Below are 26485 nucleotides of genomic sequence, written 5' to 3' on the forward strand. Positions count from 1 at the left end.
TAGATATTGATGAGTTGAACAACTTTTGTATTCATCACTTTTGCATATTCATCACTTTTTATGTTGAAATCATTTTTGGTCTCAAATTTTGGTTCGAACTTGTCATTTTTTAAAATTTCAAAATTTGAAAGGTTTAAATTTAGTCAAAGGACAAGATGACCAAAATAAAAGTGGATATGCAGTACTCGTCGGCTATCTGTTACCCGACCGATGCCCGATGGATACAGAGATGGGCAAGAGATAGTTAACGGGGATAAGAACCGAATGAATTCTCCGTAGCAAAAAAAAAAGAGAACATTCCAACAATACTGTACATCCTGTTGCCATCCGTAGTCGCTCCCGTATTTAAACGCCCACAAGCGAACCGAGCCCCACATGCCCGCCGCAGCCGCGACCACCTCCACTCGAATTCAAAATCAAAAAAGAAATGCAACAAAAAAAATAAAAAAAGAAATAAGCCCGGCAGCCATAAATCCCCCACGCGATCCCGTCCCAATCCACTAGGGATGAAAACGGATCGGATACGGACGGATATCACCGATATTACATCTGTTTTCATATTTCTGTCCGGATTCGGATTCGAATACGGATAGTGTCAACTATGTCGGATAGGATACGATTGGATATCGATATCATAAATATGCGATTTAAGTATTCGGATACGGATATGGTATCGGATGTTGAATATTCGGACTCGAATACGGACAGATCTCAACCTCCCTAAACGGATTCGATTTCGAATACGGTCGGAAAATATCGGTACCGTTTTCGTCCCACAATCCAACCATCTCCATTTCAAAACCGCGCAGGACCTTCGCGTCTCTTCCTCCCTCCCCTCCCGCTCTGCTCCGCTCCGTTCCAAAACCCTAGGCAGCGCCCGCCCGCAGCCCGGATCCCGCTCCCCCGGCGCCTCCGCCCGTCGCCTGCTCCCCCGATGGACCCCGCGGGGCCGCGCGTGGTCACGGATCCCGCCGGATCGGGGGCTGCGCCGCCGCGCGAGGTCGGTGGGCCCGCCCGCCCGCGCTCTTCTCGCTCCGTCCTTGCTCTGGGGTCTTCGGATGCGCTGACGCGGTCTCCGTGGCTGTTCCTGCAGGAATTGGACGGGAGAGGAGGAGGAGGAGGAGCGTGCAGTGGCGCCGCAGCGGCGGAGGGGAGCGCGTCGCGGCTGGCGGGCGCTGGACTGGGAGGTGGGGCCACCGCACTTCGTTATGTTCCTCGCGCTTTCGTCCCCGATCCGTGCTTGCCCCCATGGCCATGCTTTTAAATCGGAATGAACTGGAGGAGAATCTGGTGTCGTTGGTTGGGGGCTGTCGCTGTTCCTGAATTCTAAGCAGTTCCGCGCTCGCTAGTAGTACCTTGGCATTACCTGGAGAGTAAGACACCAGATATACCCTTTTACACTCTGTAGTGTCAAAAAAGCATCATTTGAATTGAAACTAGGCTATATTTAGATTAGTCTTACCAGTTTAGGCCTCTATTGATAATCTGGCATTAAATCTCTGCGTGTCATTTGAATTTATGCTAGGCTATATGTAGATTAGTTTTGCCGGTTTAGGCCTCTATTGATCATCAGACATTAAATCTCTGCAGTATTCTGAAATGTGAATGGTTGCGCTTTTGAAAATGTACATAGAAAAGTTCCATCCATGCAGCCTAAGTTCATTGCGTCTGAACGATTCATTTCCTGCTCGTTGGTGTACAGAGATTCGCTGTAGAACTAAATGAAAGGATAAATGTTGTACAGAGCTGCACACCCCATTGATGTTGTGCCAGATCAGGAATTCGGTGAGTATCACTGACCTAATTTCAGGCGCCAGTAATTTTGTTTTGTATATTTTTTCTTTCTTAGACTTTCATACCAAGTACGTGAGCTGTTGACAGGTAAATGCAGATAAACGGACTTACTGTGATGAAAAGTACAACTCACGATATTTACACCAGAAAGCAGCAGGGTAGGCACAGAGATATTTCTAGTGCTACTCTTTCCACTCTTTATAACTAGACTCGGTCTCCCTGGTGCCATCTACCCCAGTCCCAACCCAATCCACCGGATAAACTATAGGCTGCTTTGTTCACTTCCCTTTCTTGACAGGTACTAAACCTTATTATGTGGTAGCTTGGCACGGTTTTCTGTGTTTTTGCCCACCAGCTACACACTGCTAGTCTTTCTTATCAATGAAGTCGGCATTAGGTGTACTACTACTTTAGTTCGATACTTGTGATCCATGCGGTAGCTTGTTAGTTTGTGAGAAATAAACAACTCAACTTCTCTAGGTCCTCACGTGGTATGGCTGCTAATGCATCTGCCGCTTATTGCTGGGCTCAGATTCCAGGACCATCTAAAGACCACAGACCAACTTCTTTTCCACCTCCTACGACTTTTCTACAATTAGCTATGCTTACACGTGCTTGTTTGGCCGTAGGAGAAGCCTCAAGAAGGCAAAGGACGACGGCGAACGCGAGCTTGGCAGATTTGGGCATGAACATCGCTGGGCTCCCTTCTGACATCCTTGTGGAGGTGACGGCTAACATCGCGACAAGGTCTTTGACTCCCCTCAACGACATCGTCAACCTCAGGCGATCGTAAGTCATCCCATTTCTGAATTCTGATCTTCTCTTTGGTTCTGTCTGCTTGGCTGCCGCCATCGCCATGAGAAATACAGTGACCTAACCTTGAGTTGGTGGGCCTGCGTGGCTGCGTGTGAAGGTGTAAGCTGTTCCGCGATGCGACGGCGGCGAGGGAGGTCGGGCGGTGCATGGCCGTTCAGAGAGAGTGGAGGCTGCACTGGTGGGATAAGACGAGGTTCCTGTCCGTGCTTCGGCGGTGCGCGGCGAGCGGCAACCCCGAGGCATCCTACATCCTTGGATTGGTAACGTCCGTAACACAAATTCAAGCAGACAATCGCATCGGCAGCTTATACTGAATGTTAGCTTCTCATCTGCCAGGAGCTGTTCTGCAACCGGAGGAGAAAAGCCAGCAGGCTCCGGCACCTCCGACGTGCCATGGAGCATGGCCGTGAGCCGCATTCGGAGTCGTTTTTATGTATTGAACTTGTGAACTTGGAATAGTGTGTATTTTTGAACGTGTGGTTTGTAATATACTGTGGATTTCGGACAAATTTGGTCGTTTGTGATATATAAATGTGGTTTGTGACATATTGGTGTTGATTTGTGGTTTGTGATATATATATATATATGCTTTGTTGTTTACATGGAAAAGCAAAAAACAAAAAAAAAAGAATTTTAGAGGTGGCTTCCCTGAGTGCCTGTGCTGTGGCACTCAGGAAAGAGGGACTTAAAAAAAAACAAATTTCTTTGCCGAGTGCCTGAGCTGCGGCACTCAGCGAAGAGTATTTAAAAAAAAATTAAAATCTTTCTCGAGTGTTGCACTCGGGGAAGAAAATAAAAAAAAAACGGCGTCGGTCGGCGGCCAACGGCGTCAAGTCTTCCCCGAGTGCCAGCACCGCACTCGGCAAAGCCTTCCCCGAGTGCACGATTTTCGACACTCGGGGAAGGCGCCTTTCCCGTGGGAGGATTAGCCCCCGAGTGCAATTGGGCCTTCCCTGAGTGCAACTGGCACTCGGGGAAGCCAGCAATTCCTGTAGTGAGCGCGCGGCCGCACGGGAGGAGGTGAGGTCGCGAGCAGGGGCGGACCGAGGAGGGGAGGACCGGACACTGGAGGAGGCGAGGAGCTGGCTGTCGGCGCCGCGCCACCCAGCTGACCGCCACGGCACCGCCCATCCCGGGCTCCCGGCATCCCGCTCCCGCCCGTGCCGCGCAGGCAGCAGGGCGCCGCGCCGGCCGAGGCTCGAGCTCCAGTCACTGGCCACTACCGGCGGCCCCTGCCGGCCTGCCCTCCAGCAGTCCAGCTTCAGGTGGCCCCAGCGCCCAGCCCCGTCGACCGGCTGTCCGTCTGCCCTGCCCCTGCCCGGCTGCCCCCTTGGTAGGCCTAGTTAGTTTAGGTATTTATTTTCATCTCATCATGTGTACGTACCACATTCTTAGCTTCTTAGAAGCCCTAAAAGCTGGCTCCGCCACTGGCCGGAGCCACCCAACACAGGCTCCACCGGCTCCTCTCTGGCGCAGGAAACGCGCAGGTGGAGCCAGAGCCGCTACAGTATCTAAACAGTGTTACACAGTATAACACAGAAAATGCGCAGGTGGAGCCGAAACCATCGGGAGTCGAACCAAACACAACCTAAGGGCCTCTTTGGCACGGCTCCGGCGGCTCCGGCTGCCGCACTTGTCGGCCGCCCACGGGCCGATAGGTGCCAGGGCGCCGGAGCCGCGGAGCCCGAAAAACGAGCTTCTCCGGTTCCGGCGGTGTCTCTGAGAGAGGAAAGGAGGAGAGAGATGTCGGCCCGTGGGAGGCCGACAGGTGAACAGGGGCGGGAGCCGAAGCCGCCGGAGCCCTGCGAAAAGCCCTAAGTGTTAACCCACCTACGTTGGTGGCTGATTTCATTCATCCTAGCACGTACACATGGGACAAGCAAAACTACTGGCTCGCTTTATTTCTATGGATGTGGAAGCGATCAGCATGATACCGATTAGCATGAGCAGGCAACAGGATTTTTGGGCCTGGCATTAGCATTATGAGCGCAAAGGTGTTTTCTCTGTTCGATCAGCTTACAGGATGCTGGTGAAAACAAGGAATTGCAGGGAAGCATAGCTGAATAGAACAGCGTCGGGATCAGACTCCAACACTGTAGAGAAGAGCTGGGCGTTGCTGTGGCGAGTTAGCATTCCGGCAAAAATCAAACTCTTCATTTTGGATACTGGCAAAACAGTCGTTACCTACAGGGGATGTTCGTCATCACAGGCACATATGGCAGATACTTCGAAATGCACTATTTGTGGTGCCGAGGACTCTTGGAAACACTCGCTACTCCAGTGCACTATGGCAAAGTGTGTCTGGGCAGCTGGGCTCTTGTTGACGAGAAAATTACTGAACATATTTTTTGTGTTCAGGAACCTGATGCAAGAGGTTGGATCTTCTCATTGATAGATTCTTTGAAGCATGATGAGCTCGTCCGCGTGCTAGCCATGTTATGGGCAATCTGGTATGCACGCAGGAAGGCAATACATGAAAACATTTTTCAGAGCCCATTATCAACGTTCTCCTTTGTGAATTCATTCATCTCTGATGTTTCCATGACGGAGGAGCAGACGACCAGACCTGTGCGACAAGGCACTAGGCAACCTCAACACGCTGCCTGGCTACCCGGCCCCTCCGGTCGGCTTAGTGAAGATTAATGTGGATGCGGCCACATCGAAGAACAACAATGTGGGAGCAGTTGCAGCGATAGCAAGATCAGGAGATGGCAGGTATTAGGACGCCTCGGCGGTGGTTTTTGATGGAACAACTGATGCAGAATCCCTAGAAGCCTTAGCGTGCAGAGAAGCAGTAGCATTATCACGTGGTTTGCTTCTCCGTAAGGCTCTAGTGGCGTCTGACTGTGTCTGCCTGTGATAAAAAGCTTGAATAAAAGATCCTTGGGAGCTTATGGACAAATAGTCCGGGAGATCAAGGCGCAGGAAGCCTTATTCGAAGAGATACAATTTATTCATGAGAATCGACGACATAACACACATGCACATAATTTGGCCATAAGTAATATTTATGCTAGCATAGGTAGACATGCGTGGCTGCTCAGACTGCCGGAAGGCGTTTGTATCCCAGAAACAATTGTCGTTTAACTGAGTCTGAAGTTTCTAAAGAAAATGTAAGTTTCTACCTTCCCCAAGATATATAGGATTTCTGGTCGTGATGTGTCATATTTAAACAGAATGTACCATTTGGTTGGAACACGACCTCTTGAAGTCTTGTTCCGCATATGATGGGCTGTAAATCCTTATACGTCGCTTGACTAAAGCTAGTGTGGTTCTGATCTTTTTTTTTAAAAAAAAGCCAATGACAAGAGCATGTTGGGCATGTATTCATAGAAAAGGAGCCAAGTACAATCAAAAGAAAAGGAAAGAAAACATCTACACTCACGAAGAAGACAACAAGATCACTACCAAAAAAAAATAACACCGACGAAACCACCAAAGCAACAGCGCCAAAGCCACCCTAAGACGCCATCAGAAACAAGCTTCGTAGCAGAAAAATGAGAGAGGAGGTTTCCACAGCGAGTCCTTCAAGGAGGGAAAACGACACCCACAGGTGTTGCAAACGCCATTCGGAGAACCAGGGTTTTTCAACCCAAACTCCTCAAGGGGCAGAGGCCTCACTGCAATGCCTCCAATGAGGGGAATAACGCCAAAGGCGTTACCATTGCTGGCCACAGCGAAAGCCTAGGCAGGGCTTTTGCCCGAAAGCCTTAAACAATCTACACCCAAATCCTGCCACGACAACGAACCTCGCAGCTGTGCCAAACCGTAGTAAATCGCCACCAGCAAGAGATCCCTGAGGCATTGATGAGGTCACAGGCATGCATGACCTATCGCCGCCACGCTGAGCCACAAGGGCCGCCTCCATCCTGCTTGATGTCAGTAGTAAAAGACAAAATTGGGCTCTCCTACCTGCTATCAAACAACTACTAGCAAAATCTAAATTGACTACCACTTCTTGCTGTCTAAGAAATCAGACCTTGACTTACATGCCAAGGAAACTTAAGGAATAAGCTAAAGTACTTGCTGTACAAGGAAACAGCAGCAGATTATTCAACAATTCTTCCCTAATCCTGCTGCTACTCCTTAAGCTTGAGATTCACCATTCCGATCTTGCTCCTCAGCTCTAAGAACCGAAGGCGCTCGAGTGGCTTGGTGAGGATGTCCGCAAGCTGTCGAACGGTCTCGACGAACTCAAGGATGATTTGGTCTCCATAGACACAATCACGAAGGAAGTGATACTTGATGTCGATGTGCTTGCTCCGGTCATGGAGGACGGGGTTTTGGTAAGGGCAATGGCAGGCTGATTGTCCACCATCAATGTCAGTGGTCGAGCCTCTTCCCCGATAAGCTCGCCCAGCAGCCGGCGCAGTCAAACCGCCTGGCACGCCGTTGTGGCCGCTGCTACGTACTCCGCCTCATGCGTAGATAGCGCCACGATCTTCTGCTTCAGTGACTGCCATGAAATCATGGTTGAACCAAGAAAGACAAGCACACCAGAGGTGCTCCGTCGTCCATCAATGTTGCCCGCCATGTCAGCATCGCTAAAGATTGTGAGCCGCAGCCCACCTTCGTCGTCGGTCTTGGGGAGTGCCTCACTGAAAACTATGAGCCATAGCCCACTTCCGCCGTAGTGCTTGGGAAAAATGACCCCCTGATCCATCGTCCCCTTGACGTAGCGTAGCAGTTGCTTCATCGCAATCCAACAATCCTCGCGAGGATCCTCCATGAACCGACTGACATACCCGACCGTGAACGTGATGTCCGGCCGGGTATGAGTCAGATACCGTACCCCGCCAACGATGCTCCGTTAGTGCGTCGCGTCCACCTTCACTGCGATGCTGTGCTTTGACAGCTTCAGCCTTTCCTCCATCGGAGTTGCGCACGGCTTGCATTTAGCCATGTCGCTGCGCTCCAGCAACTACTCCGCGTAGGCGCACTAGCCCAGGAAGATGGAGTCGCTCCCCTGCTTCACCTCGATGCCAAGGTAGTAGAAGAGCTGGCCGAGATCGCTCATGTGGAACCAAGCCGCTATCTCACGCTTGAAACCATCAATGTCCTCCGCGCGCGCTTCGGTGATGATCAAGTCATCCACATACACGCCGCCGCCGAGCTCCTCCTTCCCCCGTTGCCACATGTAGAGCGCGTGCTCTGTTTTGCAGCACGTGAACCCAAGCACGCCCAACGTGGCGTCGAGCATGGCGTTCCACGCCCATGGTGCCTGCCTCAGCCCGTACAGGGCCTTGCGCAGCCATAGCACCTTATGCTCTGCTCACTTGATGGTGAAGCCTGGAGTTTGCTTGACGAAGGCCGTCTCCATGAGCTCGCCATTGAGGAACGCTGACTTAACGTCCAGGTGATGAATGCGCCTAGTCCTTCACCGCTGCCATGGCCAGCAGCAGGCGGACTGACTCCATGCGCGCCACTGACACAAAGACTTCCTCAAAGACAATGCCTTCTCGCTGGACGAAGCCGTGGGCAACAAGGCATGCCTTGTGCTTGACGATGGCACTGCGCTCGTCCCGCTTGACTTTGTAGACCCATTTGAGCCCGATCGGACAACAGCCTAGAGGTGGATCAATGAGCTCCCAAGTCCCGTTGTCTTCGATCGCCTTCATCTCCTCTAGCATCACCCGCCTCCAGTTTGCGTTTCGCTCAGGCCTGCGCAAACGTGGGTGGCTCCCCGCGCTCACTAGGAGCAGCTCCTGATCGTCAAGTAGTCTGCTCGCTAGGCCTGGTGCAGCCGAGTCCCCGACGAGGTTGTCCACCCTGTGGAACCGCACCTCCTCGCCATCATGGAAGGCGTCCATGTACCCGTCAATATCGCTTGGAGGAGAGGCGAACTCGACTAGTGCCGCTGGAGGTGTCCCCTGTCCTACCGCAACAGGGGACTGTGGTGGAGACGTGTGCCGTGGCTGCTGGTGGAGACTGCTCGCTCGCACCCGCCATGGCCGGACTTGGCGGCTCACTCGGTGTCGCCACAGCTGCTGGACTTGGCGCATCCATAGCTGGAACCTCTGCTCTAGCATCTCCGCCTCCGCGTGATGCCAATTAGCGCGTGAACCTCCAAGTGAGTGAATCACCACAACGAGGACTAGCTTGCCAGCAAGCAAGTGAACCTCGGTAAAAAATCATTGTGTCATCATTTGATTCATAGGTGATTTGTCTTCATTGGTATTCATTCTTGTGATTGATTGGTTCATTCCTCTACTCGGCGGTATAACCATCTTGCTCTTTCTCTTTACATTACCGCAAACTAGTTGTAAAGCTCTTTAGTGTAGCTAGTCGTGAGAGCTTGTTAGTTTGGTTAGTGTGGCTCCCTTTGAGAGCACACTTACTTAGTGTAGTGACATAGCCATTGTGTGGATATAGATTATATAAACTAGAATTATGGTAGGTGTCTTGCATTTTTAGTAGGCTAGCACAACACTCGCTTCGTCTCATATTTATCTAACCGGGTTGCTAAGTGTTGTTGTAGAGATTTTTAATAGGCTATTCACCCCCCCTCTAGCCATTAGGACCTTTCAAGTGGTATCGGAGCCAAGGTCAATGTGATTTGAGGCTTAACAACCTTCGGTGTAAAAATGGCTCAAATTAACAATACTAAAAAGCCACCCCAATTTGATGGCATAAATTATCTATATTGGAAGTCAAGATGATCACACATATCAAGTCAATCAATAGAAGGGTATGGAAGGTGGTAGAAACCAAAATCGAGATTGCTGATCCAGAGAATCCCACCGCAGCCGAAGAAGTGCTTCTCCAAAACAATGACATTGCTCTAAGTGCCATTCATGACGCAATTAATGAGAGAACATTTGAGCAAATCAAGAACATTGAGATGGCTCATGAGGCTTAGGAAGAAGTTGGAAGAATTCATTCGAGGTCACCAAGGCATATATTCTCAAAGAGAAATTTGCTAGCTTCAAGATGAAGGAAGATGAGAGTGTGCCGAATATGTTCCATCGGATGGAAGTGCTTGTCAATGATCTCAAAGCACTTGGTGAGAAGGTAGAGGACAAAGACTTCTCTCATAAGTTCTTAAAATGCTTATCCCGCAAGATTTGGTATGTTGGTCACCTTGCTAGTGAGGACCAGTTTGGATATAATGACACCAAACCAAATATTGAGAGATATCATGACCGATGATGCTTATAGAGATGATGATGAGAAGGAAGAAAAGAGAAGAAGAAGGATAATAAGAAGAAGAGTGTGGCATTCAAGGCCACATCATCCAAGGGCAAAGCAAAGCAAGAATCATCAAGTGAAGATGAAGACTTGAGCTTTGATGAGATAGATGATGAGAAGATGGCTCTCTTTGTCAAGAGATTTGGCAAGTTCATGATAAGAAGGGCTACCGAGTTAGAAGAAATAAGTCTTCATCTAAGAAAAGGAAGAGTCAAGAAGGTGCTTCAATTGCGGAAGCAAAGATTATCTTGTTGCTCAATGCCCATACAATAGTGACAATGATGATGACAAGAAGAACAAGAAGAAGGACAAGAAGGAAAAGAAAGAGAAGAAGGACAAGATGACCTTCAAGAAGAAGAAGAAGGATGGTTCATATGTGGTCACTTGGGATAGTGATGCTTCCTCAAGTGATGATGATGATAGTGATGATGACAAGACCACCAAGAAGAAGGCACTTGTAAACATTGCTATCAATGAGAAGCCTTCTCTCTTTGACACTCTATCATGCTTCATGGCTAAGGCCACTAAGGTACAAACTTGTGATGATGGAAGTGATAAGGAACATGATAATGAAAATGAAAATAAAAGTGATAGTGATGATGATGAACCAACTAAGGATGAACTACTTGACATGCTAGATGATGCTAAAGAATACTTTGACATTAAGAGAAGGGAATGCAAAAGCTTGTATAAGGAATTAAAAGCCCTTAAGCAAGCCTTTGATGAGCTCAAAGTATCTCATGAGAGGCTAGAGGAAGCCCATGAGAAGCTCGGCAAAGCTCACAAGAAGTTTGAAAAAGCTCATTCCTCTTTGCTTGATGAGCAAAATAAGAAGCATGTTGAGACATGTAATGTAGGTTTGACTTGTGATATAATTGATGAATCATTATATAAGCCTATCATTGTTGCTCCCACTAACCCTTCTTGTAGCACTTCTACTTCCACCTCATCTAGTAGTGATGGTTTTACATGTGATGCCTCACTAATGGTTGAGAATGAGACCCTCAAGAAGGAGGTTAATAAGCCCACTCACACCTTGGCTAAGGCCTATGGTGGGGAGGACTGCTTGCTTATGTGCTTGGGTAGCCAGAGCTTCTCTCTACAAAGAGGGATTGGGCTATATCCCCAAGAAAGGCAAGGCGGCCTTTGCTTCTCACAAGACTAGTTTTGTGAAGAACAATAGTTATTTTTGCACTAGTTGCAAGCAAGTTGGTCATAAAGAGCATGAGTGCAAGGATAAGAGCAAAATTGCTAATGTATCCTCAATTAAGATTGATTCTTTCTATGTGCTTACTAAGGGTACAAATGATGTAAAGGTTAAGTTTATTGGTACACCATGGATGGGCTCAAAGAAGAAAGTCATTTGGGTGCCAAAGAGCTTGGTCACTAACCTTCAAGGACCCAAGCAAGTTTGGATACCTAAAAAGAATTGATCTTCTTTTATAGGTCAATTACAAAGCTGGATGAATGCATTAGGTTCTTGATAGTGGGTACACTTAACACATGACCGATGATACAAGAATGTTCAACTCAATCAACACCAATGGCAATGATGGCTATGATAGTATCACATTTGGTGACAATAGAAAATGCAAGGTCAAAGGGCTTGGTAAGATTGCAATATCCAATGATATGAGAATATCCAATATATTGCTAGTAGAGAGCTTGAACTTCAATTTGCTATCCGTGGCTCAATTGTGTGATCTTGGATTCAAATGCATATTTGTGGTAGATGATGTAGAGATCATAAGTGTAGATGTCTCTAACTTGATCTTCAAGGGCTTTAGATATGAGAATATATACTTAGTTGATTTCAATGCTAGTGAAGCTCAATTATCTACATGTTTGTTCACTAAGTCTAGCATGGGTTGGTTATGGCACAGAAGGCTTGGTTATATTGGAATGAAATATTTGAATAGATTGGTCAAGCATGCCTTAGGTTAAAGGCTTGAAAGATGTAGTATTTGAGAAAGATAAGCTTTGTAGCTCTTGTCAAGCCGAAAAACAAGTTGGAAACACCCATCCTAAGAAAAGCATGATGAGCGCTAGTAAAGCATTTGAGTTATTGTATATGAATTTGTTTGGGCCAACACAATACACCTAGCATCGGTGGAAACAAATATGGCTTTGTGATAGGTGGATGATTATACTAGATACACTTGGTTATTCTTTCTAGTGGACAAAAATGATGTGTTTGCAACATTCAAATCATTTATCAAGGGTATTCACAATGAGTTTGAAACAACCATTAAGAGAGTTAGAAGTGACAATGGTAGTGAATTCAAGAACACTAGAATTGATGAGTTGTGTGATGAATTTGGAATTAGACTTCAATTCTTGGCTAAGTATACTCCATAATCAAATGGTCTTGTTGAGAGGAAGAATAGAACACTCATTGATATGGTAAGGTCTATGCTTAGTGAGTACAATGTGAGTCAATCTTTTTAGGCCTAAAGCTATCAACATGGCTTGCTATTGTAGCAACCGCCTCTATTGTCACCCATTAAAAGAGAAGACACCATATGAGCTCTTGAATGGTAGAAAGCCCAACATTGCATATTTTTGGGTCTTTGGTTGCAAATGCTATATCTTGAAGAAATGCACTAGATTGGGAAAATTTGATAAGAAATGTGATGAATGATTTCTACTTGATACTCAACTACTAGCAAAGCATATAGAGTTTGGAATTTGGTTAGTGGTACTCTTGAGGAAGTTCATGATGTTGAATTTGATGAAACCAAGGGTTCACAAGAAGAGAATGAGAACTTGGAAGATGTTAGAGACATTCAACTTTCAAATGCCATGAAGAACATGGAGATTGGTGAATTGAGGCCTAGGCAAGTGAATGATGATGAAGATGATCAAGTGCAAGTGCTCTCTAACTCAAATGTGCAAGTTGATACAAATCAATCTAGTGCAAGTGGCTCTCATAATAATGAACAAGATCAAGTGGCTAGTGCATCATCTCAATCTAATGATCAAGCAAGTGCAAGCAATCAAGTTCCAATCCTCCAACCAACAAATATTGCAAGGAATCATCCTTTGGACACTATCATTAGGTGATATTTTAAGAGGTGTGCAAACTAGATCAAGATTAGCTTTCATTTTGTGAACTATTTCTCATTTGTGTCATCCATTGAACCAAAGAAGATAGATGAAGCATTGAAGGATGTTGATTAGGTGAATGCTATGCATGAAGAATTGAATAACTTCACAAGAAATCAAGTATGTGAATTGATAGAGAGACCAAAGGGACACAATGTGATTGGAACCAAATGGGTCCTTTAGAAACAAGCAAGATCAACATGGGATAGTAGTAAGGAACAAAGCAAGATTGGTAGCACAAGGCTATACATAAGTTGAAGGTCTTGTACTTTAGAGAAACATATGCCCTCGGTTGCTAGATTGGAAGCAATTAGAATCTTATTGGCCTATGCTTAGTGCCCACAACATCAAGCTCTATCAAATGGATGTTAAGAGTGCATTTCTAAATGGTTACATCAATGAAGAAGTATATGTTGAGCAACCTCCCGGTTTTGAAGATGACAAAAAGCCCGATCCATGTGTACAAGCTTGAAGAAGGCATTGTATGGATTGAAGCAAGCACCTAGGAGCATGGTACGAGAGATTGAGGGACTTCCTACTCTCTAAAGGGTTCATGATGGGCAAGGTTGACACCACTCTTTTCACCAAAAAGATTGGCAAAGACTTATTTGTGTTGTAAATCTATGTTGATGACTTTATTTTTGGATCAACCAATCAAGACTTTTGTGAAGAATTCAGAAAAATGATGGCTAATGAGTTTGAAATGTCTATAATTAGAGAGTTAAGTTACTTCCTTGGTCTTCAAATCAAGCAATTGAAGAATGGTACATTTGTGAGTTAAGGTAAGTACATCAAAGACATGCTCAAGAAGTTTAGCATGAGTGATAGCAAAGCCATTAGTACACCAATTGGAACAAATGGACAACTTGGATAGTGATACAAGTGGCAATATGGTGGATCAAAAATTATATCGGTCTATGATTGGAAGCCTACTCTATGTGACCGCATCAATGCCAGATGTCATGTTTAGTGTATGCATGTGTGTAAGATTTCAAGCCTTGCCAAGAGAAGTCATTTGAAGGCTACAAAGAGAATATTGAGGTACTTGAAGCATACACAAAATATTGGTTTGTGGTATCCCAAAGGAGCAAAGTTTGAGCTAGTTGGTTACTCTGACTCAGATTATGTGGGATGCAAGGTTGAAAGGAAAGAGTATCTCGGACACATGTCAATTGTTGGGAAGATCACTTAGTTTCATGGTCATCAAAGAAGTAAAATAGTATTGCATTATCAATCGCTGAAGCCGAATATATATCCACCGGTAGTTGTTGTGCACAAATACTTTGGATGAAGGTCACCTTGAATGACTTTGGAATCAAGTTTTAAGAAAGTGCCATTGCTATGTAACAATGAGAGTGCAATCAAGTTAACCAACAATCCGGTTCAACATGCAAGAACAAAGCACATTGATGTCCGCCACCATTTCATAAGAGATCACCAACAAAAAGGGGACATTTGCATTGAGAGTATAGGCACCGAAAATCAACTTGCCGATATATTTACCAAGCCATTGGATGAGAAAAGGTTTTACAAGCTAAGGAAATGAGTTGAACTTATTGGATTTCTCAAATATGTGTTGATGCACCTCCCCACTTATATGACATGCCTCTCCTTCGAGCAATCCAAGGTAAAAGTTGATTGGCATGACATACATCCTTGCTAAGGACATGTTTAGTGCATCTAGTCATCTTTCACATTTGATAGGCTCATTCATGAAAATCAAATGATTTTGATGTTTGTATGGCACCACTATTGCTTCTATGCTTAATTTGGTCTAGTGGTAGCATATGACATGTTGTGGGCTTGTAAACCTAGTGTTTGATCTAGAAAATGAGCTATAAGTGTTTAACTCAACATGGTACAAGATAACCCTTATTTGGAGGTGTGAAGAAGCTTGTCCTTGGATCAAACCGAGTTAAATATCTTTGGCAAATGATCTAGATTGGACCAAATTTGGGAAAATAATTATCACCCCATTGATTGACATTGATAATCCTAACCTATCTATAATTTAAGCCTTTATGGTCATTGGTGACAAAGGGGGAGAAAAATAAAGATATAAGTGATAGGGGGAGAAATAGTGAAAATTGACATAGGGGAGAAATAGTGAGAAGTTGACGCAGGGGGAGAGATATGATAAAGTAAGGGATCAATTAAACTTTTGAGCACACAAGTAGGGGGAGCAAGCTCATAAACTTGGTGGATGCATTTGAATGTGCATTTCATATGTTTGCTTGCATGGCATAAGTTTTAAATTTCAAATCCATGCTTGTGTGGTGTATGCTAGTTGTAGGTTTGAATGATAAAATGAAAACTAGCACTGCATAGGTTAAGTAACTAGACTCATGCTCATATTATGAAAACTAGACCCTTGCTTCTAATGTTGATCTCTTGGGGTATTCTAGTTTTTGTGTATGTCTAGTTACTTATGGTGCTAAGGATGGTATATTGGTATACTCCGATTGATATCTCTCTTCAAAGGTCCATCTTTTATACCTTAGCATCATTTGGTAGACATTGTCTCCTATATTTCCTATCTAAGCATATGTGCAAGCTATAATCCAAACTCTTAGCATATATGTAGGAGGAGCAATTGCTACCATTTTTTATTCGTGAAACTTGTCCATATCCTTTTACACATGGTAAATATGCTTGGACAAGCAACATGGATTCAAATAAATTTCAATTCATATTTTTGTGAAAGGGTTGTCATCAATTACTAAAAGGGGGGAGATTGAAAGCTCTAGTTCGGTTTTGGTGAATTGATAAACCCTAAGTGCTAACCTACTTTATCGAAGTAATTATGAGATAGGTAGCACTACTCCAAGTGATGAAGCAAATAAAGATCATGACATAATAATGGTGATGGCATGGTGATGATCAAATGCTTGGACTTGGAAAAGAAGAATGAAAAAACAAAAAGCTCAAGGCAAAGGTGAAACTTGATATGAGCTTTTTTCATTTTTGGTGATAGAGACACTTAGTGAGTGTGATCACATTTAGGATCGATAGCCATACTATTAAGAGGGGCGAAACTCATACCCAAATGCGGTTATCAAAGTGCCACTAGATGCTCTAACTTATTGCATATGCATTTAGTATCTAGTGGAGTGCTAACACTCTTGAAAACATTTGTGAAAATATGCTAACACATGTGCACAAGGTGATACACTTGGTGGTTGGCACATTTGAGCAAGGGTAAAGAAGATAGAGTTGAAAAGAAGTTGAATGCGCTGGTCACGAGGTGATTGGACATGTCCGACGTGAGGACTGGACGCGTCCGGTATCTTCCCAACATGACCGAACGCGTTTGGTATTCCGGCCAGGCTCGGGGAGTGTAACTGGTTGACCGGACTCAAAGAGAAAAAGTGACCAGACTTTGGATGAACACTGTCTAGTGCCTGGTCCTACTGACGTGGTGGCGTGCGAAAAATGGTCTAGAGAGGACCGGACACAGGGGCGCGTCTAGTCGGCCATACCAGACGCGTTTGGTCATAGTTGAGTGGCTCTGGGAGCTCTCTAGACTCGATCAAACGCCGCCCCTCCTGCGTCTGGTTGCCACACCGGATGCGTCCGGTGTGAACCAGCAAGACTCGAGTTTTCAGCGCTATAATTGATCGGACGCTAGGAGCGTCCAGTCCAGTGTGACCGGACATGTTTGGTCGGCCCAGAGCGGCTCTAGGAGCTCTCTGGACTCGACCGGACGCTGTGTCTCCCACGTCCGGTTGTTTTCTAACAGCACGTCCGATCACTAGTATTACTATGCGTAGAGATAGCCGTTGGGTGCGAATGGCTAAACAATTTGAATAGAACATGTGATGGTCAAGTAGTGACCGGACGCAGTGACCGGACGTGTCCGATCGCCACATCGGACATGTTCGGTGCACACGACCGGTGCGTCCGATCATCCCACAGTCAGCCCAATAATTGAGCCAATGGCTCTATTGTTTGGGGGTGTCTATAAATATCATTTGGCCAGTTCTAGCTCACTCTCTTAGCCATTTGCATTGACATAGCAACCTTGTGAGCTTAGCCAAAGCCCTCACACTCATCGCCATCATTGATTCATCATCTTTGTGAGATTGGGAGTGAATCCAAGTGCATTGCTTAAGTGTTTGCATCTAGAGGCACTTGGTGTTCGTCTTTTGCTATGGGTTTCTCTTGTTACTCTTGGTGGTTGCCACCACCTAGATGGCTTGGAACATCGAGGATCATCGAGCGAAGGTTGGTGATCATCTTTGGCTCCGATCAGTGGTGATTGTGAGGGGTTCTTGACCTTTCCTCGACCGATAGCCAAAAGGTACTCTAGTAAATTACTCGTGGCTTGTGTGATCCTCATCTTGTGTTGGTTGTGCGGCACCCTATTGAGGGTTTGGCGTGTGATGCCAATTAGCGCATGAACCTCCAAGTGAGTGAATCGCCACAACGAGGACTAGCTTGCCGGCAAGCAAGTGAACCTCGGTAAAAAATCATTGTGTTATCATTTGATTCTGAGGTGATTGGTCTTCATTGGTATTCATTATAGTGATTAATTGGTTCATTCATCTACTCGGCAGTATAACCATCTTGCTCTCTCTCTTTACATTACCGCAAACTAGTTGTCAAGCTCTTTAGTGTAGCTAGTCGTGAGAGCTTGTTAGTTTGGTTAGCGTGGCTCTTTAGTTAGCCTTTGAGAGTACACTTACTTAGTGTAGTGACATAGCCATTGTGTGGATAGAGATTATATAAACTAGAATTGTGGTAGGTGGCTTGTATTTTTAGTAGGCTAGCGCAACACTCGCTTTGCCTCATATTTGTCTAACCAGGTTGCTAAGTGTCGTTGTAGAAATTTTTAATAGGCTATTCACCCCCCTCTAGCCATTAGGACCTTTTAGCAGTACGCAGTGAACTCTACCGACTGTGAACTCACCACCGTGATCCGTCCTTAGCACGCGTAGCTTCTTTCTAGACTCCGCCTCAGCCCGCTCCTAGAGCTGCTTAATCATCGCCGCCGCCTTGTCCTTGCTCGTCAGGAGCTGCAACCACATATAGTGGCTTGCAGTCATCCATGAGCAGCAAAAAGTAGCGTCACCCACATGTGTGGCCGGCACGATTGACCCACAGAGGTTGCCATGGATGAGCTCTAGCACGTTCCTCATGCGATACTTGGCCACCTTTGGAAATGGCTGCCTCCTCTGCTTCCCCATTAGACAGCTGTCACATAGCTCGCCAGCATACTCAATGTGTGGCAGCCCACGCATATAGTTGGCCAACGGCCCGGCCCGGCCCATAGGGGGTCGGGCTGGCATGGTACGTAGTGCCTCCCGTGCCATGCCCCTCCGAGTCTCGTGCCTGGCCTTCGACCAAAGCATGACTCTATGGACCGAAATCCGTGCCGTGCCAGCCTAGTAAGCACGGTCAAATCCGTGGGCTGTGCCAGCCCACAGCCCGATGCCATTAAAACAACTCAAACTGCTTATCTCATCCAACACTTCTCCATTTTCACAATCACATTTCATAATTCATTCACATTTCAGTACTTCACATTCACAAGTAATAAACTGATCATAGTCACATATTCTCAATTCTAACAAAAGCTACCAAAGGAGACATGAGAATTAAAATAACTGAACTGTTTGTGCAATGCTGCCTCATTAAAAACCTTTCTAGGTAAAACTCACCCTTGTGAGAAACCCTAGAAAGGGAAAAAGAGTGCAAGCATAACTCTTAATAAGTCTTCCATCATTGTTCAAAGGTCTCAAGTCACACTGTCACAATCACAGATGACAGATACAAAATGGAGATAATAGATTAACAGAGCACTCTCTCCTCTCTCAACACTAATTACCAGCAGCCCTAGATGTACTAGCCCCTAGATGAACCAGCAGCCCTAGATGTACCAGCCCTAGATGAACCAGTAGCCCCATCTACATCTTCATCGAGGTACAGATTCTTGAAGGAGTCCTCTAGCTCTTGGTTGTCTACACATGTTGTAATATGCTTTCTTCCCAACTCCCAATCCTTTATGCAGGCCAGCATCTCCACAGTTTCAAGGCAAGAGGCGGCGTCGCCGCTCTTCAATTATCCTTCCTAGTCAAGCTAAAACATGATTCCTGAAGAGACAGTAGAAACAGGAATAGACATAATATCTCTAGCTATTATAGATAGGATTGGATAGGTTAGTTTGTGCTCATGCCACCAGAGAAGTAAATCAAAATCATCCTCATATGCAGTGACATTGTCACTGTCTAGATAAACTGAGAGCTCATTAGCAGTAGAAGCGGATGAAGATAAAGTGGAGCACAGGCAGGGGAAGGACCAACAATAGATCCAGGGCCTCTAAAGATTCTTCCCCATGTCTGTTTTCTCTTACCTATATGGATTGTAGGCTATGCAACCCTTTGACTCCTAGCTGCACCAAACTTTCTCTCATATTTGTTAAATAACCTATAAATTTTAGTTTTCACATCAGCATAATATGAAGTATAATCACAACTAGTGCTCTCTTTAAGTAATTCTAGGACTCTAAATAAACCTCTCATCTTAGCTCTAGGATCAAGAATGAATGCAAATGAATATAACAGAGGTATATGCTGCCAGTATTTAAGGAATTTAAGCTTCATAGGATATACAACAACAATTAGATTTTGATCTTTTTCACTTGCATGTAAATGAGAAGCAATTTCTAGCAGATGGTGCAGGATAAGTGGACTAGTTGGATAGTAAACTACCAGAAAGAACAACAGTGGAGTCATAAAATAGTTCCAGAAACTCTAATATCTTTTTAGATATATACCTAATGCCTTGCAGACAACAATTCAGAGCCATAATTGAAATTAATGAACATAGAAAAACATGCTTATATGGAACTAAGTGTTTAAACATAAGATATGTAGCATTCCATCTAACATCCATATCTAAGCCAAACTTTCTAGGTCTAACACCCTGAGCAGTACAGTAGTTCTTAAACATAGCAATTCTTTGATTAGAGGAATTTAAGAAGTTAATAGCAGTTCTAAAATCTTCTGTGTAATGTTTGAACCTCTTTAAACCATATTTTACAATCAGATTAATGATATGACAAGCACAACATTGATGCACAAGACTGTACTTACGCTTAGAAGGATCAACAGGCTCAGGTGTAGGATCAGGACCCAAATAACCAGCAAACATAGGTGTCAAAGTTTCTATAGCCTTAGCATTAGAAGAAGCATTGTCTAGAGTTATAGAGAAAACCTTATCAATGAGACCAAACTCCTCAACCACACAAGCAACTCTTTCAGCAATATTTTCACCAGTATGTTTCACCTCAATCAACCTAAGCCCAATAACATTTTTCTATAACTCCCAATCAGCACTAACAAAATGAGCAACAACACTAATGTAATCCTCCTTAGCATTACCAGACCAAATGTCTGATGTCAGAGCAACAGAGGAAGCAGCAGACAACACAGAATTCTTAAGCATATTACGACGTTCAGTAAACAATTTACTCAGATCTCTAGTGGTGGTCTGTCTAGATACTTTAACAAACCTAGGGTTATGAGCATGGACAATGTAATTCTCCCAGGCCTCTGTCTCACCTAATACCTAACGGCAAATCAAGCCTAGAAATCAAGCGACACAATTCAGATCTAGCAACATCAGGTTTATAGTCCCAGTTATGCACAGAACCATCAGTATTGTAAGCAAGCCTAGACTGAACCCTAGCAGCTTGATCAGTTTTCTGCCTATAAGATTTATGTTGCCTCTTCAAGTTCCCAGTGTTAGTATTAGATCTAGCAGACAAAGTATGTTTACACATTTTATAGGTAGCTTTAGTGTAGATTTTCCTACCATTCATAGTCTCATAGATCTCATCAAAATCAGCCCACATAGCAGAATTACGGTTACCAACACTAGGTCCAGAAGAGGTACCAGTACTAGCAACAGATGGAGTTGAGCCATTGGAGCAGACCGGGGTCCCAATCATCGTTGCCCCTTCACCACCACCGCTGTCTAGATCAATCAGAGCAGCAGAGCCGCTACCTGACATGGTTACCGAACAAGGCAGCAGCAGTCCTCATGGGTGTCAGTCATCATCCTCAGGGGCCAGGCCTACCGCGATCTCGTCATCAGCACTAGCCATGGCACCCTCGACCATGGAGGTCTCTCTAGCACTATTCCTCAATGGTGCATGGGGCCGCCTTGGTCGCTCTATGCCATAGCTAGAGGATGATGCATCGGCTACCGACCTACACAAAGAGATGGAGGAGGAAAAGAACATATCAGAATAGATCAATCATCATTCATCAATGGAAGAAGAGGAGGGTTAGGGTTAGGGTTAGGGTTAGGGTTGTACCTGCGCAACCAGAGCCCGGTGTCAGAGAAGACAAGGGCCACCCAGAGAAGACGACACACCGGTTAGAAGGATAGCCAGTGGCAGAGGAGGGGCAGACGGGGACACAAACTCACATAATCACTGAGATCTAGAGGGGAGATAGGGACAGGAAGAAGGGAGAGGCAAAGAGGGAGGGGATAAGGTAGGAGGAGTAGGGAGCTGCCCGCTGGCAATAGGCAGATCATCAAAGTCACCTCATCGGAGTCAGGGAGGATGGAGCCGAGAGCCCGAGACGGCGAGGGCGAGACCGCAAGAGCGAGGTAAGACGAGGTGCGGTGGGATGATATGAGCTAGGGTTTAGGGTGAGGGAGAGCCACCATGGCATGTCGGCTTATATATGAGGGGGAAGGTGGGGACGTCAGGGAGCGCGTGGGCCATGTGGGCACTAGGCCTTAGGGAGGAGAGGAGAACTGAGGAGGGGGATGGGGGAGGCCGAGCCATTGCCAGGCCATCTGTTGAAGGTCGGGCCATGCCATGCCAGCCCATGGGCCTGAGCAGTGGCCTAGGCACGGCCTGCTCCCTCGGGCCGGGCCAGCCTAGGCCCACTGACCATCGGGCCATGCTGTGGTTGGTCCAGGCCAAAATTGTGTGCTTCGTGTCGGGCCACCGTGCCTCGGCTGCATGGACAATATTACCCACGCACCATCTTCTCCAGCCGACAAAGCGCGTCGAAGCTGAGATGGCTAAAATGGGCATGCCATAGCCACGACTCCTCGTTGTGCCACGCCACCAGGCACACTGGCTGCTCCACCTTTAGGTTGAGCAGGTAGAGATAGTTTTGGGAGCGCTGCACCTTGGCGAGTAGCCTTTGCTCCCGGTCCCAAATCCTTAGGATCCCCCTCTTGACCAGCACCTCGCACCCATGCTCATCCAGTTGCTTGATGCTGATGATGCTCGAACGCAGCTGTGGGATGTAGTACACATCCATCAGCACACAGTGCTTGCTGTTCTAGCACCGGAAGATGATGGTGCCATGTCCTCAAATCTCCACCTTTGAGCCATCCCCAGACATCACTCAACCCATCACGCCACCATCGAGCCCAGAGAAGGCATCCTTGGAGCCAGTCATGTGATTGCTGGCATCAGAGTCTAGGTACCACCTCTGCTCCACCTCGTTGCCCACTCATCCATGATGGACTTGGGCATGCGACTTGTCGAGGTCGATGGCTTGCGATGCCTTCCCTTACTCTACAACCGCCACCTCCTCTGCTTTCTCCTCTACCTCGATGTTGTGCAATGCACAGAACATCGCCATCAGGAGAGTTGGCTCATCATCGTCCACCTATGCTAGGTGAGCCTCGGCCTTTTTCTCCTTCTTCTAGTTCGGACACTCCTTGGTCCAGTGACTAGGCTTCCCACAGCGTCGATAGGCATTCCTGTCGATAGGCTCACCATCCTTCTTCTTCTTCTTCTTCTTCTACGGGGCCTTGCCGTGACGCTTGCTGTTGCCGCCGCGGCTGGAGGAGCCTTCCCCTGACCGCCTCTCCTTCATTCGGGCAGCCCACTCCTCCTCAGTCAGCAACAACTTGTCATTGTCCATTGTCGCTGTCGCCTCCATGCGCTCGTCCACCGCTCGCAAGCGCCCAGTCAAGTCCTCAATGGTGAGGGTTGACATGTCCAGCATCATCTCGATGGAGAGAGCAATCTGGGTGTACTTGGGTGGCACAACGTGCAGGTACTTGGAGACGGCGTCCTCATCATCGATGGTGACACCTGCGCCACCAGCTGACTGATGAGCGACTATAGCTGGAGAGAGAAATCCTCCACCGCCTCTCCGTCGCGGAAATTGAGGTTGTCATACTCCCACCGCAGCTATTGCGCCTTCGCCTTCTTCACGTGATCAGACCTGATGTGCATGGCCTTGAGGGCATCCCAAGCATCCTTGGCTGAGTCCTTCAACACAGCGGCTCTCGGTACTCCGACGGCACAACGGCTAGGATTACCTCCATCGTAGAGTAGTCCTCCTCTTCATCCTTAGTGCCTTGGTCGATAGCCTTCTAGAGTCGTCGGGCTCTGAGCTTGACCTTCATGGTCACCGCCCACTCATCACAGTTTGTGTGGGTGAGGACTAGCCAGTTAGCCCCACTAACTTCCCGTATGGTCCGCACGATGACCTCCTGTCATGGCTGAGCACCTACGACATCTCCACCGCCGGTGCCCACCTCTGAGCCATTCTCGCCTGCCATTGCCGGTGATCAGTCGCACAACAACACAACCTGGTGGCTTTGATACCACTTGTCGGCCCTAGATCTTCACCACAGGTGTGTGATTAGCTCACCAACACCCTCTCACAAACTCACGGCTACATGTAGAAGAAGAGTAGGTAAGGAAGCACACACAGAGATCCTTTCTTTGAAGCTCAAGCTTGCTTCTCATTGCTAGCATATGGGTACATATATAGCACATGGGCAGCTGCAAACCAAACTAGTATACAGCTGCTATTCGGTAGTAAAAAACAAAATTGGCCTCTCCTACCTGCTGTCAAACAGCTACTAGCAAAATCTAAATTGACTACCACTTCTTGCTGTCCAAGAAATCAGACCTTGACTTACACGCCAAGGAAACTTAAGGAATAAGCTAAAGTACTTGCTGTACAAGGAAACAACACCAGATTATTCAACACATGACACCGGCCACCACGCAAAGTCACCACTTGCTCCTGTAGCAAGCCAAGGGAGCCACCAGCGCTGCTGCAATTTGCTGTCCATGAAGCTTCTAGAGAAAGCAATGAGTGTTCCACCTAGACCGACATCCACAACGAAACCGCCTTCTTCAGTTGGTTTTCGCAGCAGCTGTAACTAGCCACAAACATGTGTGGCACATCACAGCCACGCCGGTCGACACAGACCCTAGCCAACCCACCGTCGCTAGCCCAAAGAAGATCGCCTAGGAGGAGACCCACCACGACCACTGTCCACTTGCATCAGACACTGCCACCGAGCACCACCCGTCAAACTCCAAGAATGGTAGAAGTCGTCCTGTCGCCACCAACATAACCGCTAAGCCTCACCAACAGAAGGAGTCATTGTGGCCACACAAAACTGACCACCGCTAAGCAGGACCAATCGCCATGAACACGACTTCGAGAAGCCACCGTAGACCCGCTGTCGCTGCCACACCAAAATAGCACTGTGGAGGCAGCACTACCCACTGCATAAGGATGGCAACAGGCACAGATTATTCGCGTGCCCGTGGCTAAAAACCCAGTAGGGCGAGGGTACGGGTGCAACTTTGTGCCCGCGGGTGTGGGTGCGGGTTTGTAGTTGAACCCAATGGGTAAAAACTCGTGGGCATAGAAAACTTGTACCCATGACCGCTTTACTCGCAAACCCGCTCCAACGTGTTGACATGTTGGTCCCCTCTTACTATATATAAAGGAAGCAACTTAGCTTTATAATTTTCTCCCTCGTATCTATTTATATATAAGAGAACCATTTTTATGTTGGTATAATGTTAGGTAGTTTTGATTTCCATACTTAAATTCCTTTGTATAATCTATGCATGTACTATTGTTCTGCGGGTTTGTGGGTGTACCCGCGGGTATTTTGTGCCCGCGGGTGACGGGTGCAGGTGTAGACTTCTACCCGTAGCGGGTTGCGGGCGCGGGTGTAGGTTTGAGATTCAACCCGCGAGTGCGGGTCTATATGTCTTCCACCCGTGGGTAATGTGCCCATTGCCATCTATAATGGCTACATAGTCCATATGTCACATGGCATCGCAACATCATGTATACATTAAATGTTGTAGCTTGTCTTGGAAATAGTAAAATGAAACGAGAGCTAGTTTCATTTCTCAATCCAAATATGCAAAGTTGACGTGGCAGTCTTGGAAATAGTGAAATGAAACTCACCATTGAGAATAGTAGTAGTGCACGATGAATCGGAGATTGACTACTTTAAATTTGAATACGAGGCCCCAGTCCATTTATCGCTCCACTCCCCGAAATATAAGGCTCGTTGGTTTTAGTAAAAGTAGTAGTATATGATAAATCAGAAATATGAGCATAGATTGCTTTAAATCTGCATATGAGTTAGAACATCGGATGTACAACCACGGTGTCGAGTCTAATTCGAAAACGTGTTGTAACAAATTACACTGTCGTTGAATAAATCTTTGACTTGTAATTCATGTAGATAACCGCGTAACAAGTTGTACGATCTGTTGCAACACATGGGCATGTTTTGCTAGTTATAACTAGCAAAAATACCCGTGCGTTGCAACGGGACGTATGGTTTATTATATGATTGTCATACCAATAGTAACAAAGTATCTATTTTTATTGAATTTATTAATTTGGCTTAATTCAACTTTAAATAAATCAAATAAATTATAAGGCCCACCACCCTTAGCTTGCGTAGTTGGTCGGTGGAGGCGCACGGAGAAGAGGGAGATAGCAGCCACAGTTATAGCAACTAAAATTTTTATTTTATATGCCTTTTTTTTCTCTATATGCATTTAGTGATTATATAACCCAACTGAACAAAAACTAATATGCAGCATCGCCCTCGACTCTAAGAATCCTGAAGAGAAGGCAGTAGCCATTGGCATATTTTAAAAGGCAGAAAATAAATTTCATCCAAATACATATGCTTCAGAGATATATCATTGGATGGCCATTGGAACTGGGAATAAGAAGAGAATCAGAGCTAACCCAACTGAACAAAAACTAATATGCAGCATCACCCTCTGACTCTAAGAATCCTGAAGAGAAGGCAGTAGCCATTGGCATATTTTAAAAGGCAGAAAATAAATTTCATCCAAGTACATATGCTTCAGAGATATATCATTGGATGGCCATTGGAACTGGGCACATCAAGAAATTAGAACTTCCCAACTGAGTGACTTGATTCTACTCATATCGGCCCCGTTCGGCTTACCTTATAATCCGCACTATTCAGCTTGTTTTTTCAGCCGGAACAATATTTTTCTCTCACAACAATTTAGCCAGAACAGTGTTTTCAACCAATTTAGCCAAGTTTCAGCAAGCCGAACGGGACCAAATTGTGCATATTTTGAACCGTAATCACATGTCATAAAATAAACTGCTAAGTCTAGGAGCACACATATTTTAACATTATTACATATGGTATATCCAAGATTATTTTAATATATGCAATACCATATTTTCATAGTTTTATTTATTTTTGTCTTGACAGATTATTCTATTATATGAAATGTAATACAATATTTTCATAGTTTATTTATTATTTATTTATTTTGTCA

General features: G+C 45.9%; 2 protein-coding genes across 9 annotated transcripts; one reads left to right on the plus strand and one right to left on the minus strand.

The window, feature by feature from the left end:
* Nucleotides 1–792: 792 nt before the first annotated feature.
* Nucleotides 793–3156, plus strand: LOC136471043 (uncharacterized). 8 transcript variants are annotated; one of them, XM_066468781.1, is made up of 7 exons: nt 793–1000; nt 1094–1373; nt 1703–1785; nt 1864–1952; nt 2424–2583; nt 2708–2870; nt 2947–3156. In XM_066468781.1, exons 4-7 carry the CDS (start codon nt 1886–1888, stop codon nt 3067–3069), a joined length of 513 nt encoding a protein of 170 aa, XP_066324878.1. In that variant the 5' UTR covers nt 793–1000; nt 1094–1373; nt 1703–1785; nt 1864–1885; the 3' UTR covers nt 3070–3156. The 8 variants fall into 8 exon arrangements, with proteins under 8 accessions (XP_066324878.1, XP_066324876.1, XP_066324874.1 ...); XM_066468779.1 differs by having other exon boundaries at nt 1882–1952; XM_066468777.1 differs by having other exon boundaries at nt 1892–1952.
* Nucleotides 3157–6982: 3826 nt separating this feature from the next.
* On the minus strand, nt 6983–7339 carry LOC136468515 (secreted RxLR effector protein 161-like). The gene has a single exon (XM_066467063.1). The coding sequence runs from the start codon at nt 7337–7339 to the stop codon at nt 6983–6985; it is 357 nt and encodes a 118-aa protein (XP_066323160.1).
* Nucleotides 7340–26485: the final 19146 nt, after the last annotated feature.

Source organism: Miscanthus floridulus, chromosome 8 (genome assembly GCF_019320115.1).
Source record: "Miscanthus floridulus cultivar M001 chromosome 8, ASM1932011v1, whole genome shotgun sequence".
Taxonomy (NCBI): Eukaryota; Viridiplantae; Streptophyta; class Magnoliopsida; order Poales; family Poaceae; genus Miscanthus; species Miscanthus floridulus.

Bases quoted from the DNA above. Each gene is read 5' to 3' on its own strand.
- LOC136471043 (XM_066468777.1), top strand. From the start codon at position 1,762: ATGTTGTGCCAGATCAGGAATTCG. The intron at 1,953-2,423 runs GTAGGCACAGAG...GTTTGGCCGTAG, and splicing joins TTACACCAGAAAGCAGCAGG to GAGAAGCCTCAAGAAGGCAA. The intron at 2,584-2,707 runs GTAAGTCATCCC...CTGCGTGTGAAG, and splicing joins ATCGTCAACCTCAGGCGATC to GTGTAAGCTGTTCCGCGATG.
- LOC136468515 (XM_066467063.1), bottom strand. From the start codon at position 7,339: ATGGAGGATCCTCGCGAGGATTGTTGGATTGCGATGAAGCAACTGCTA.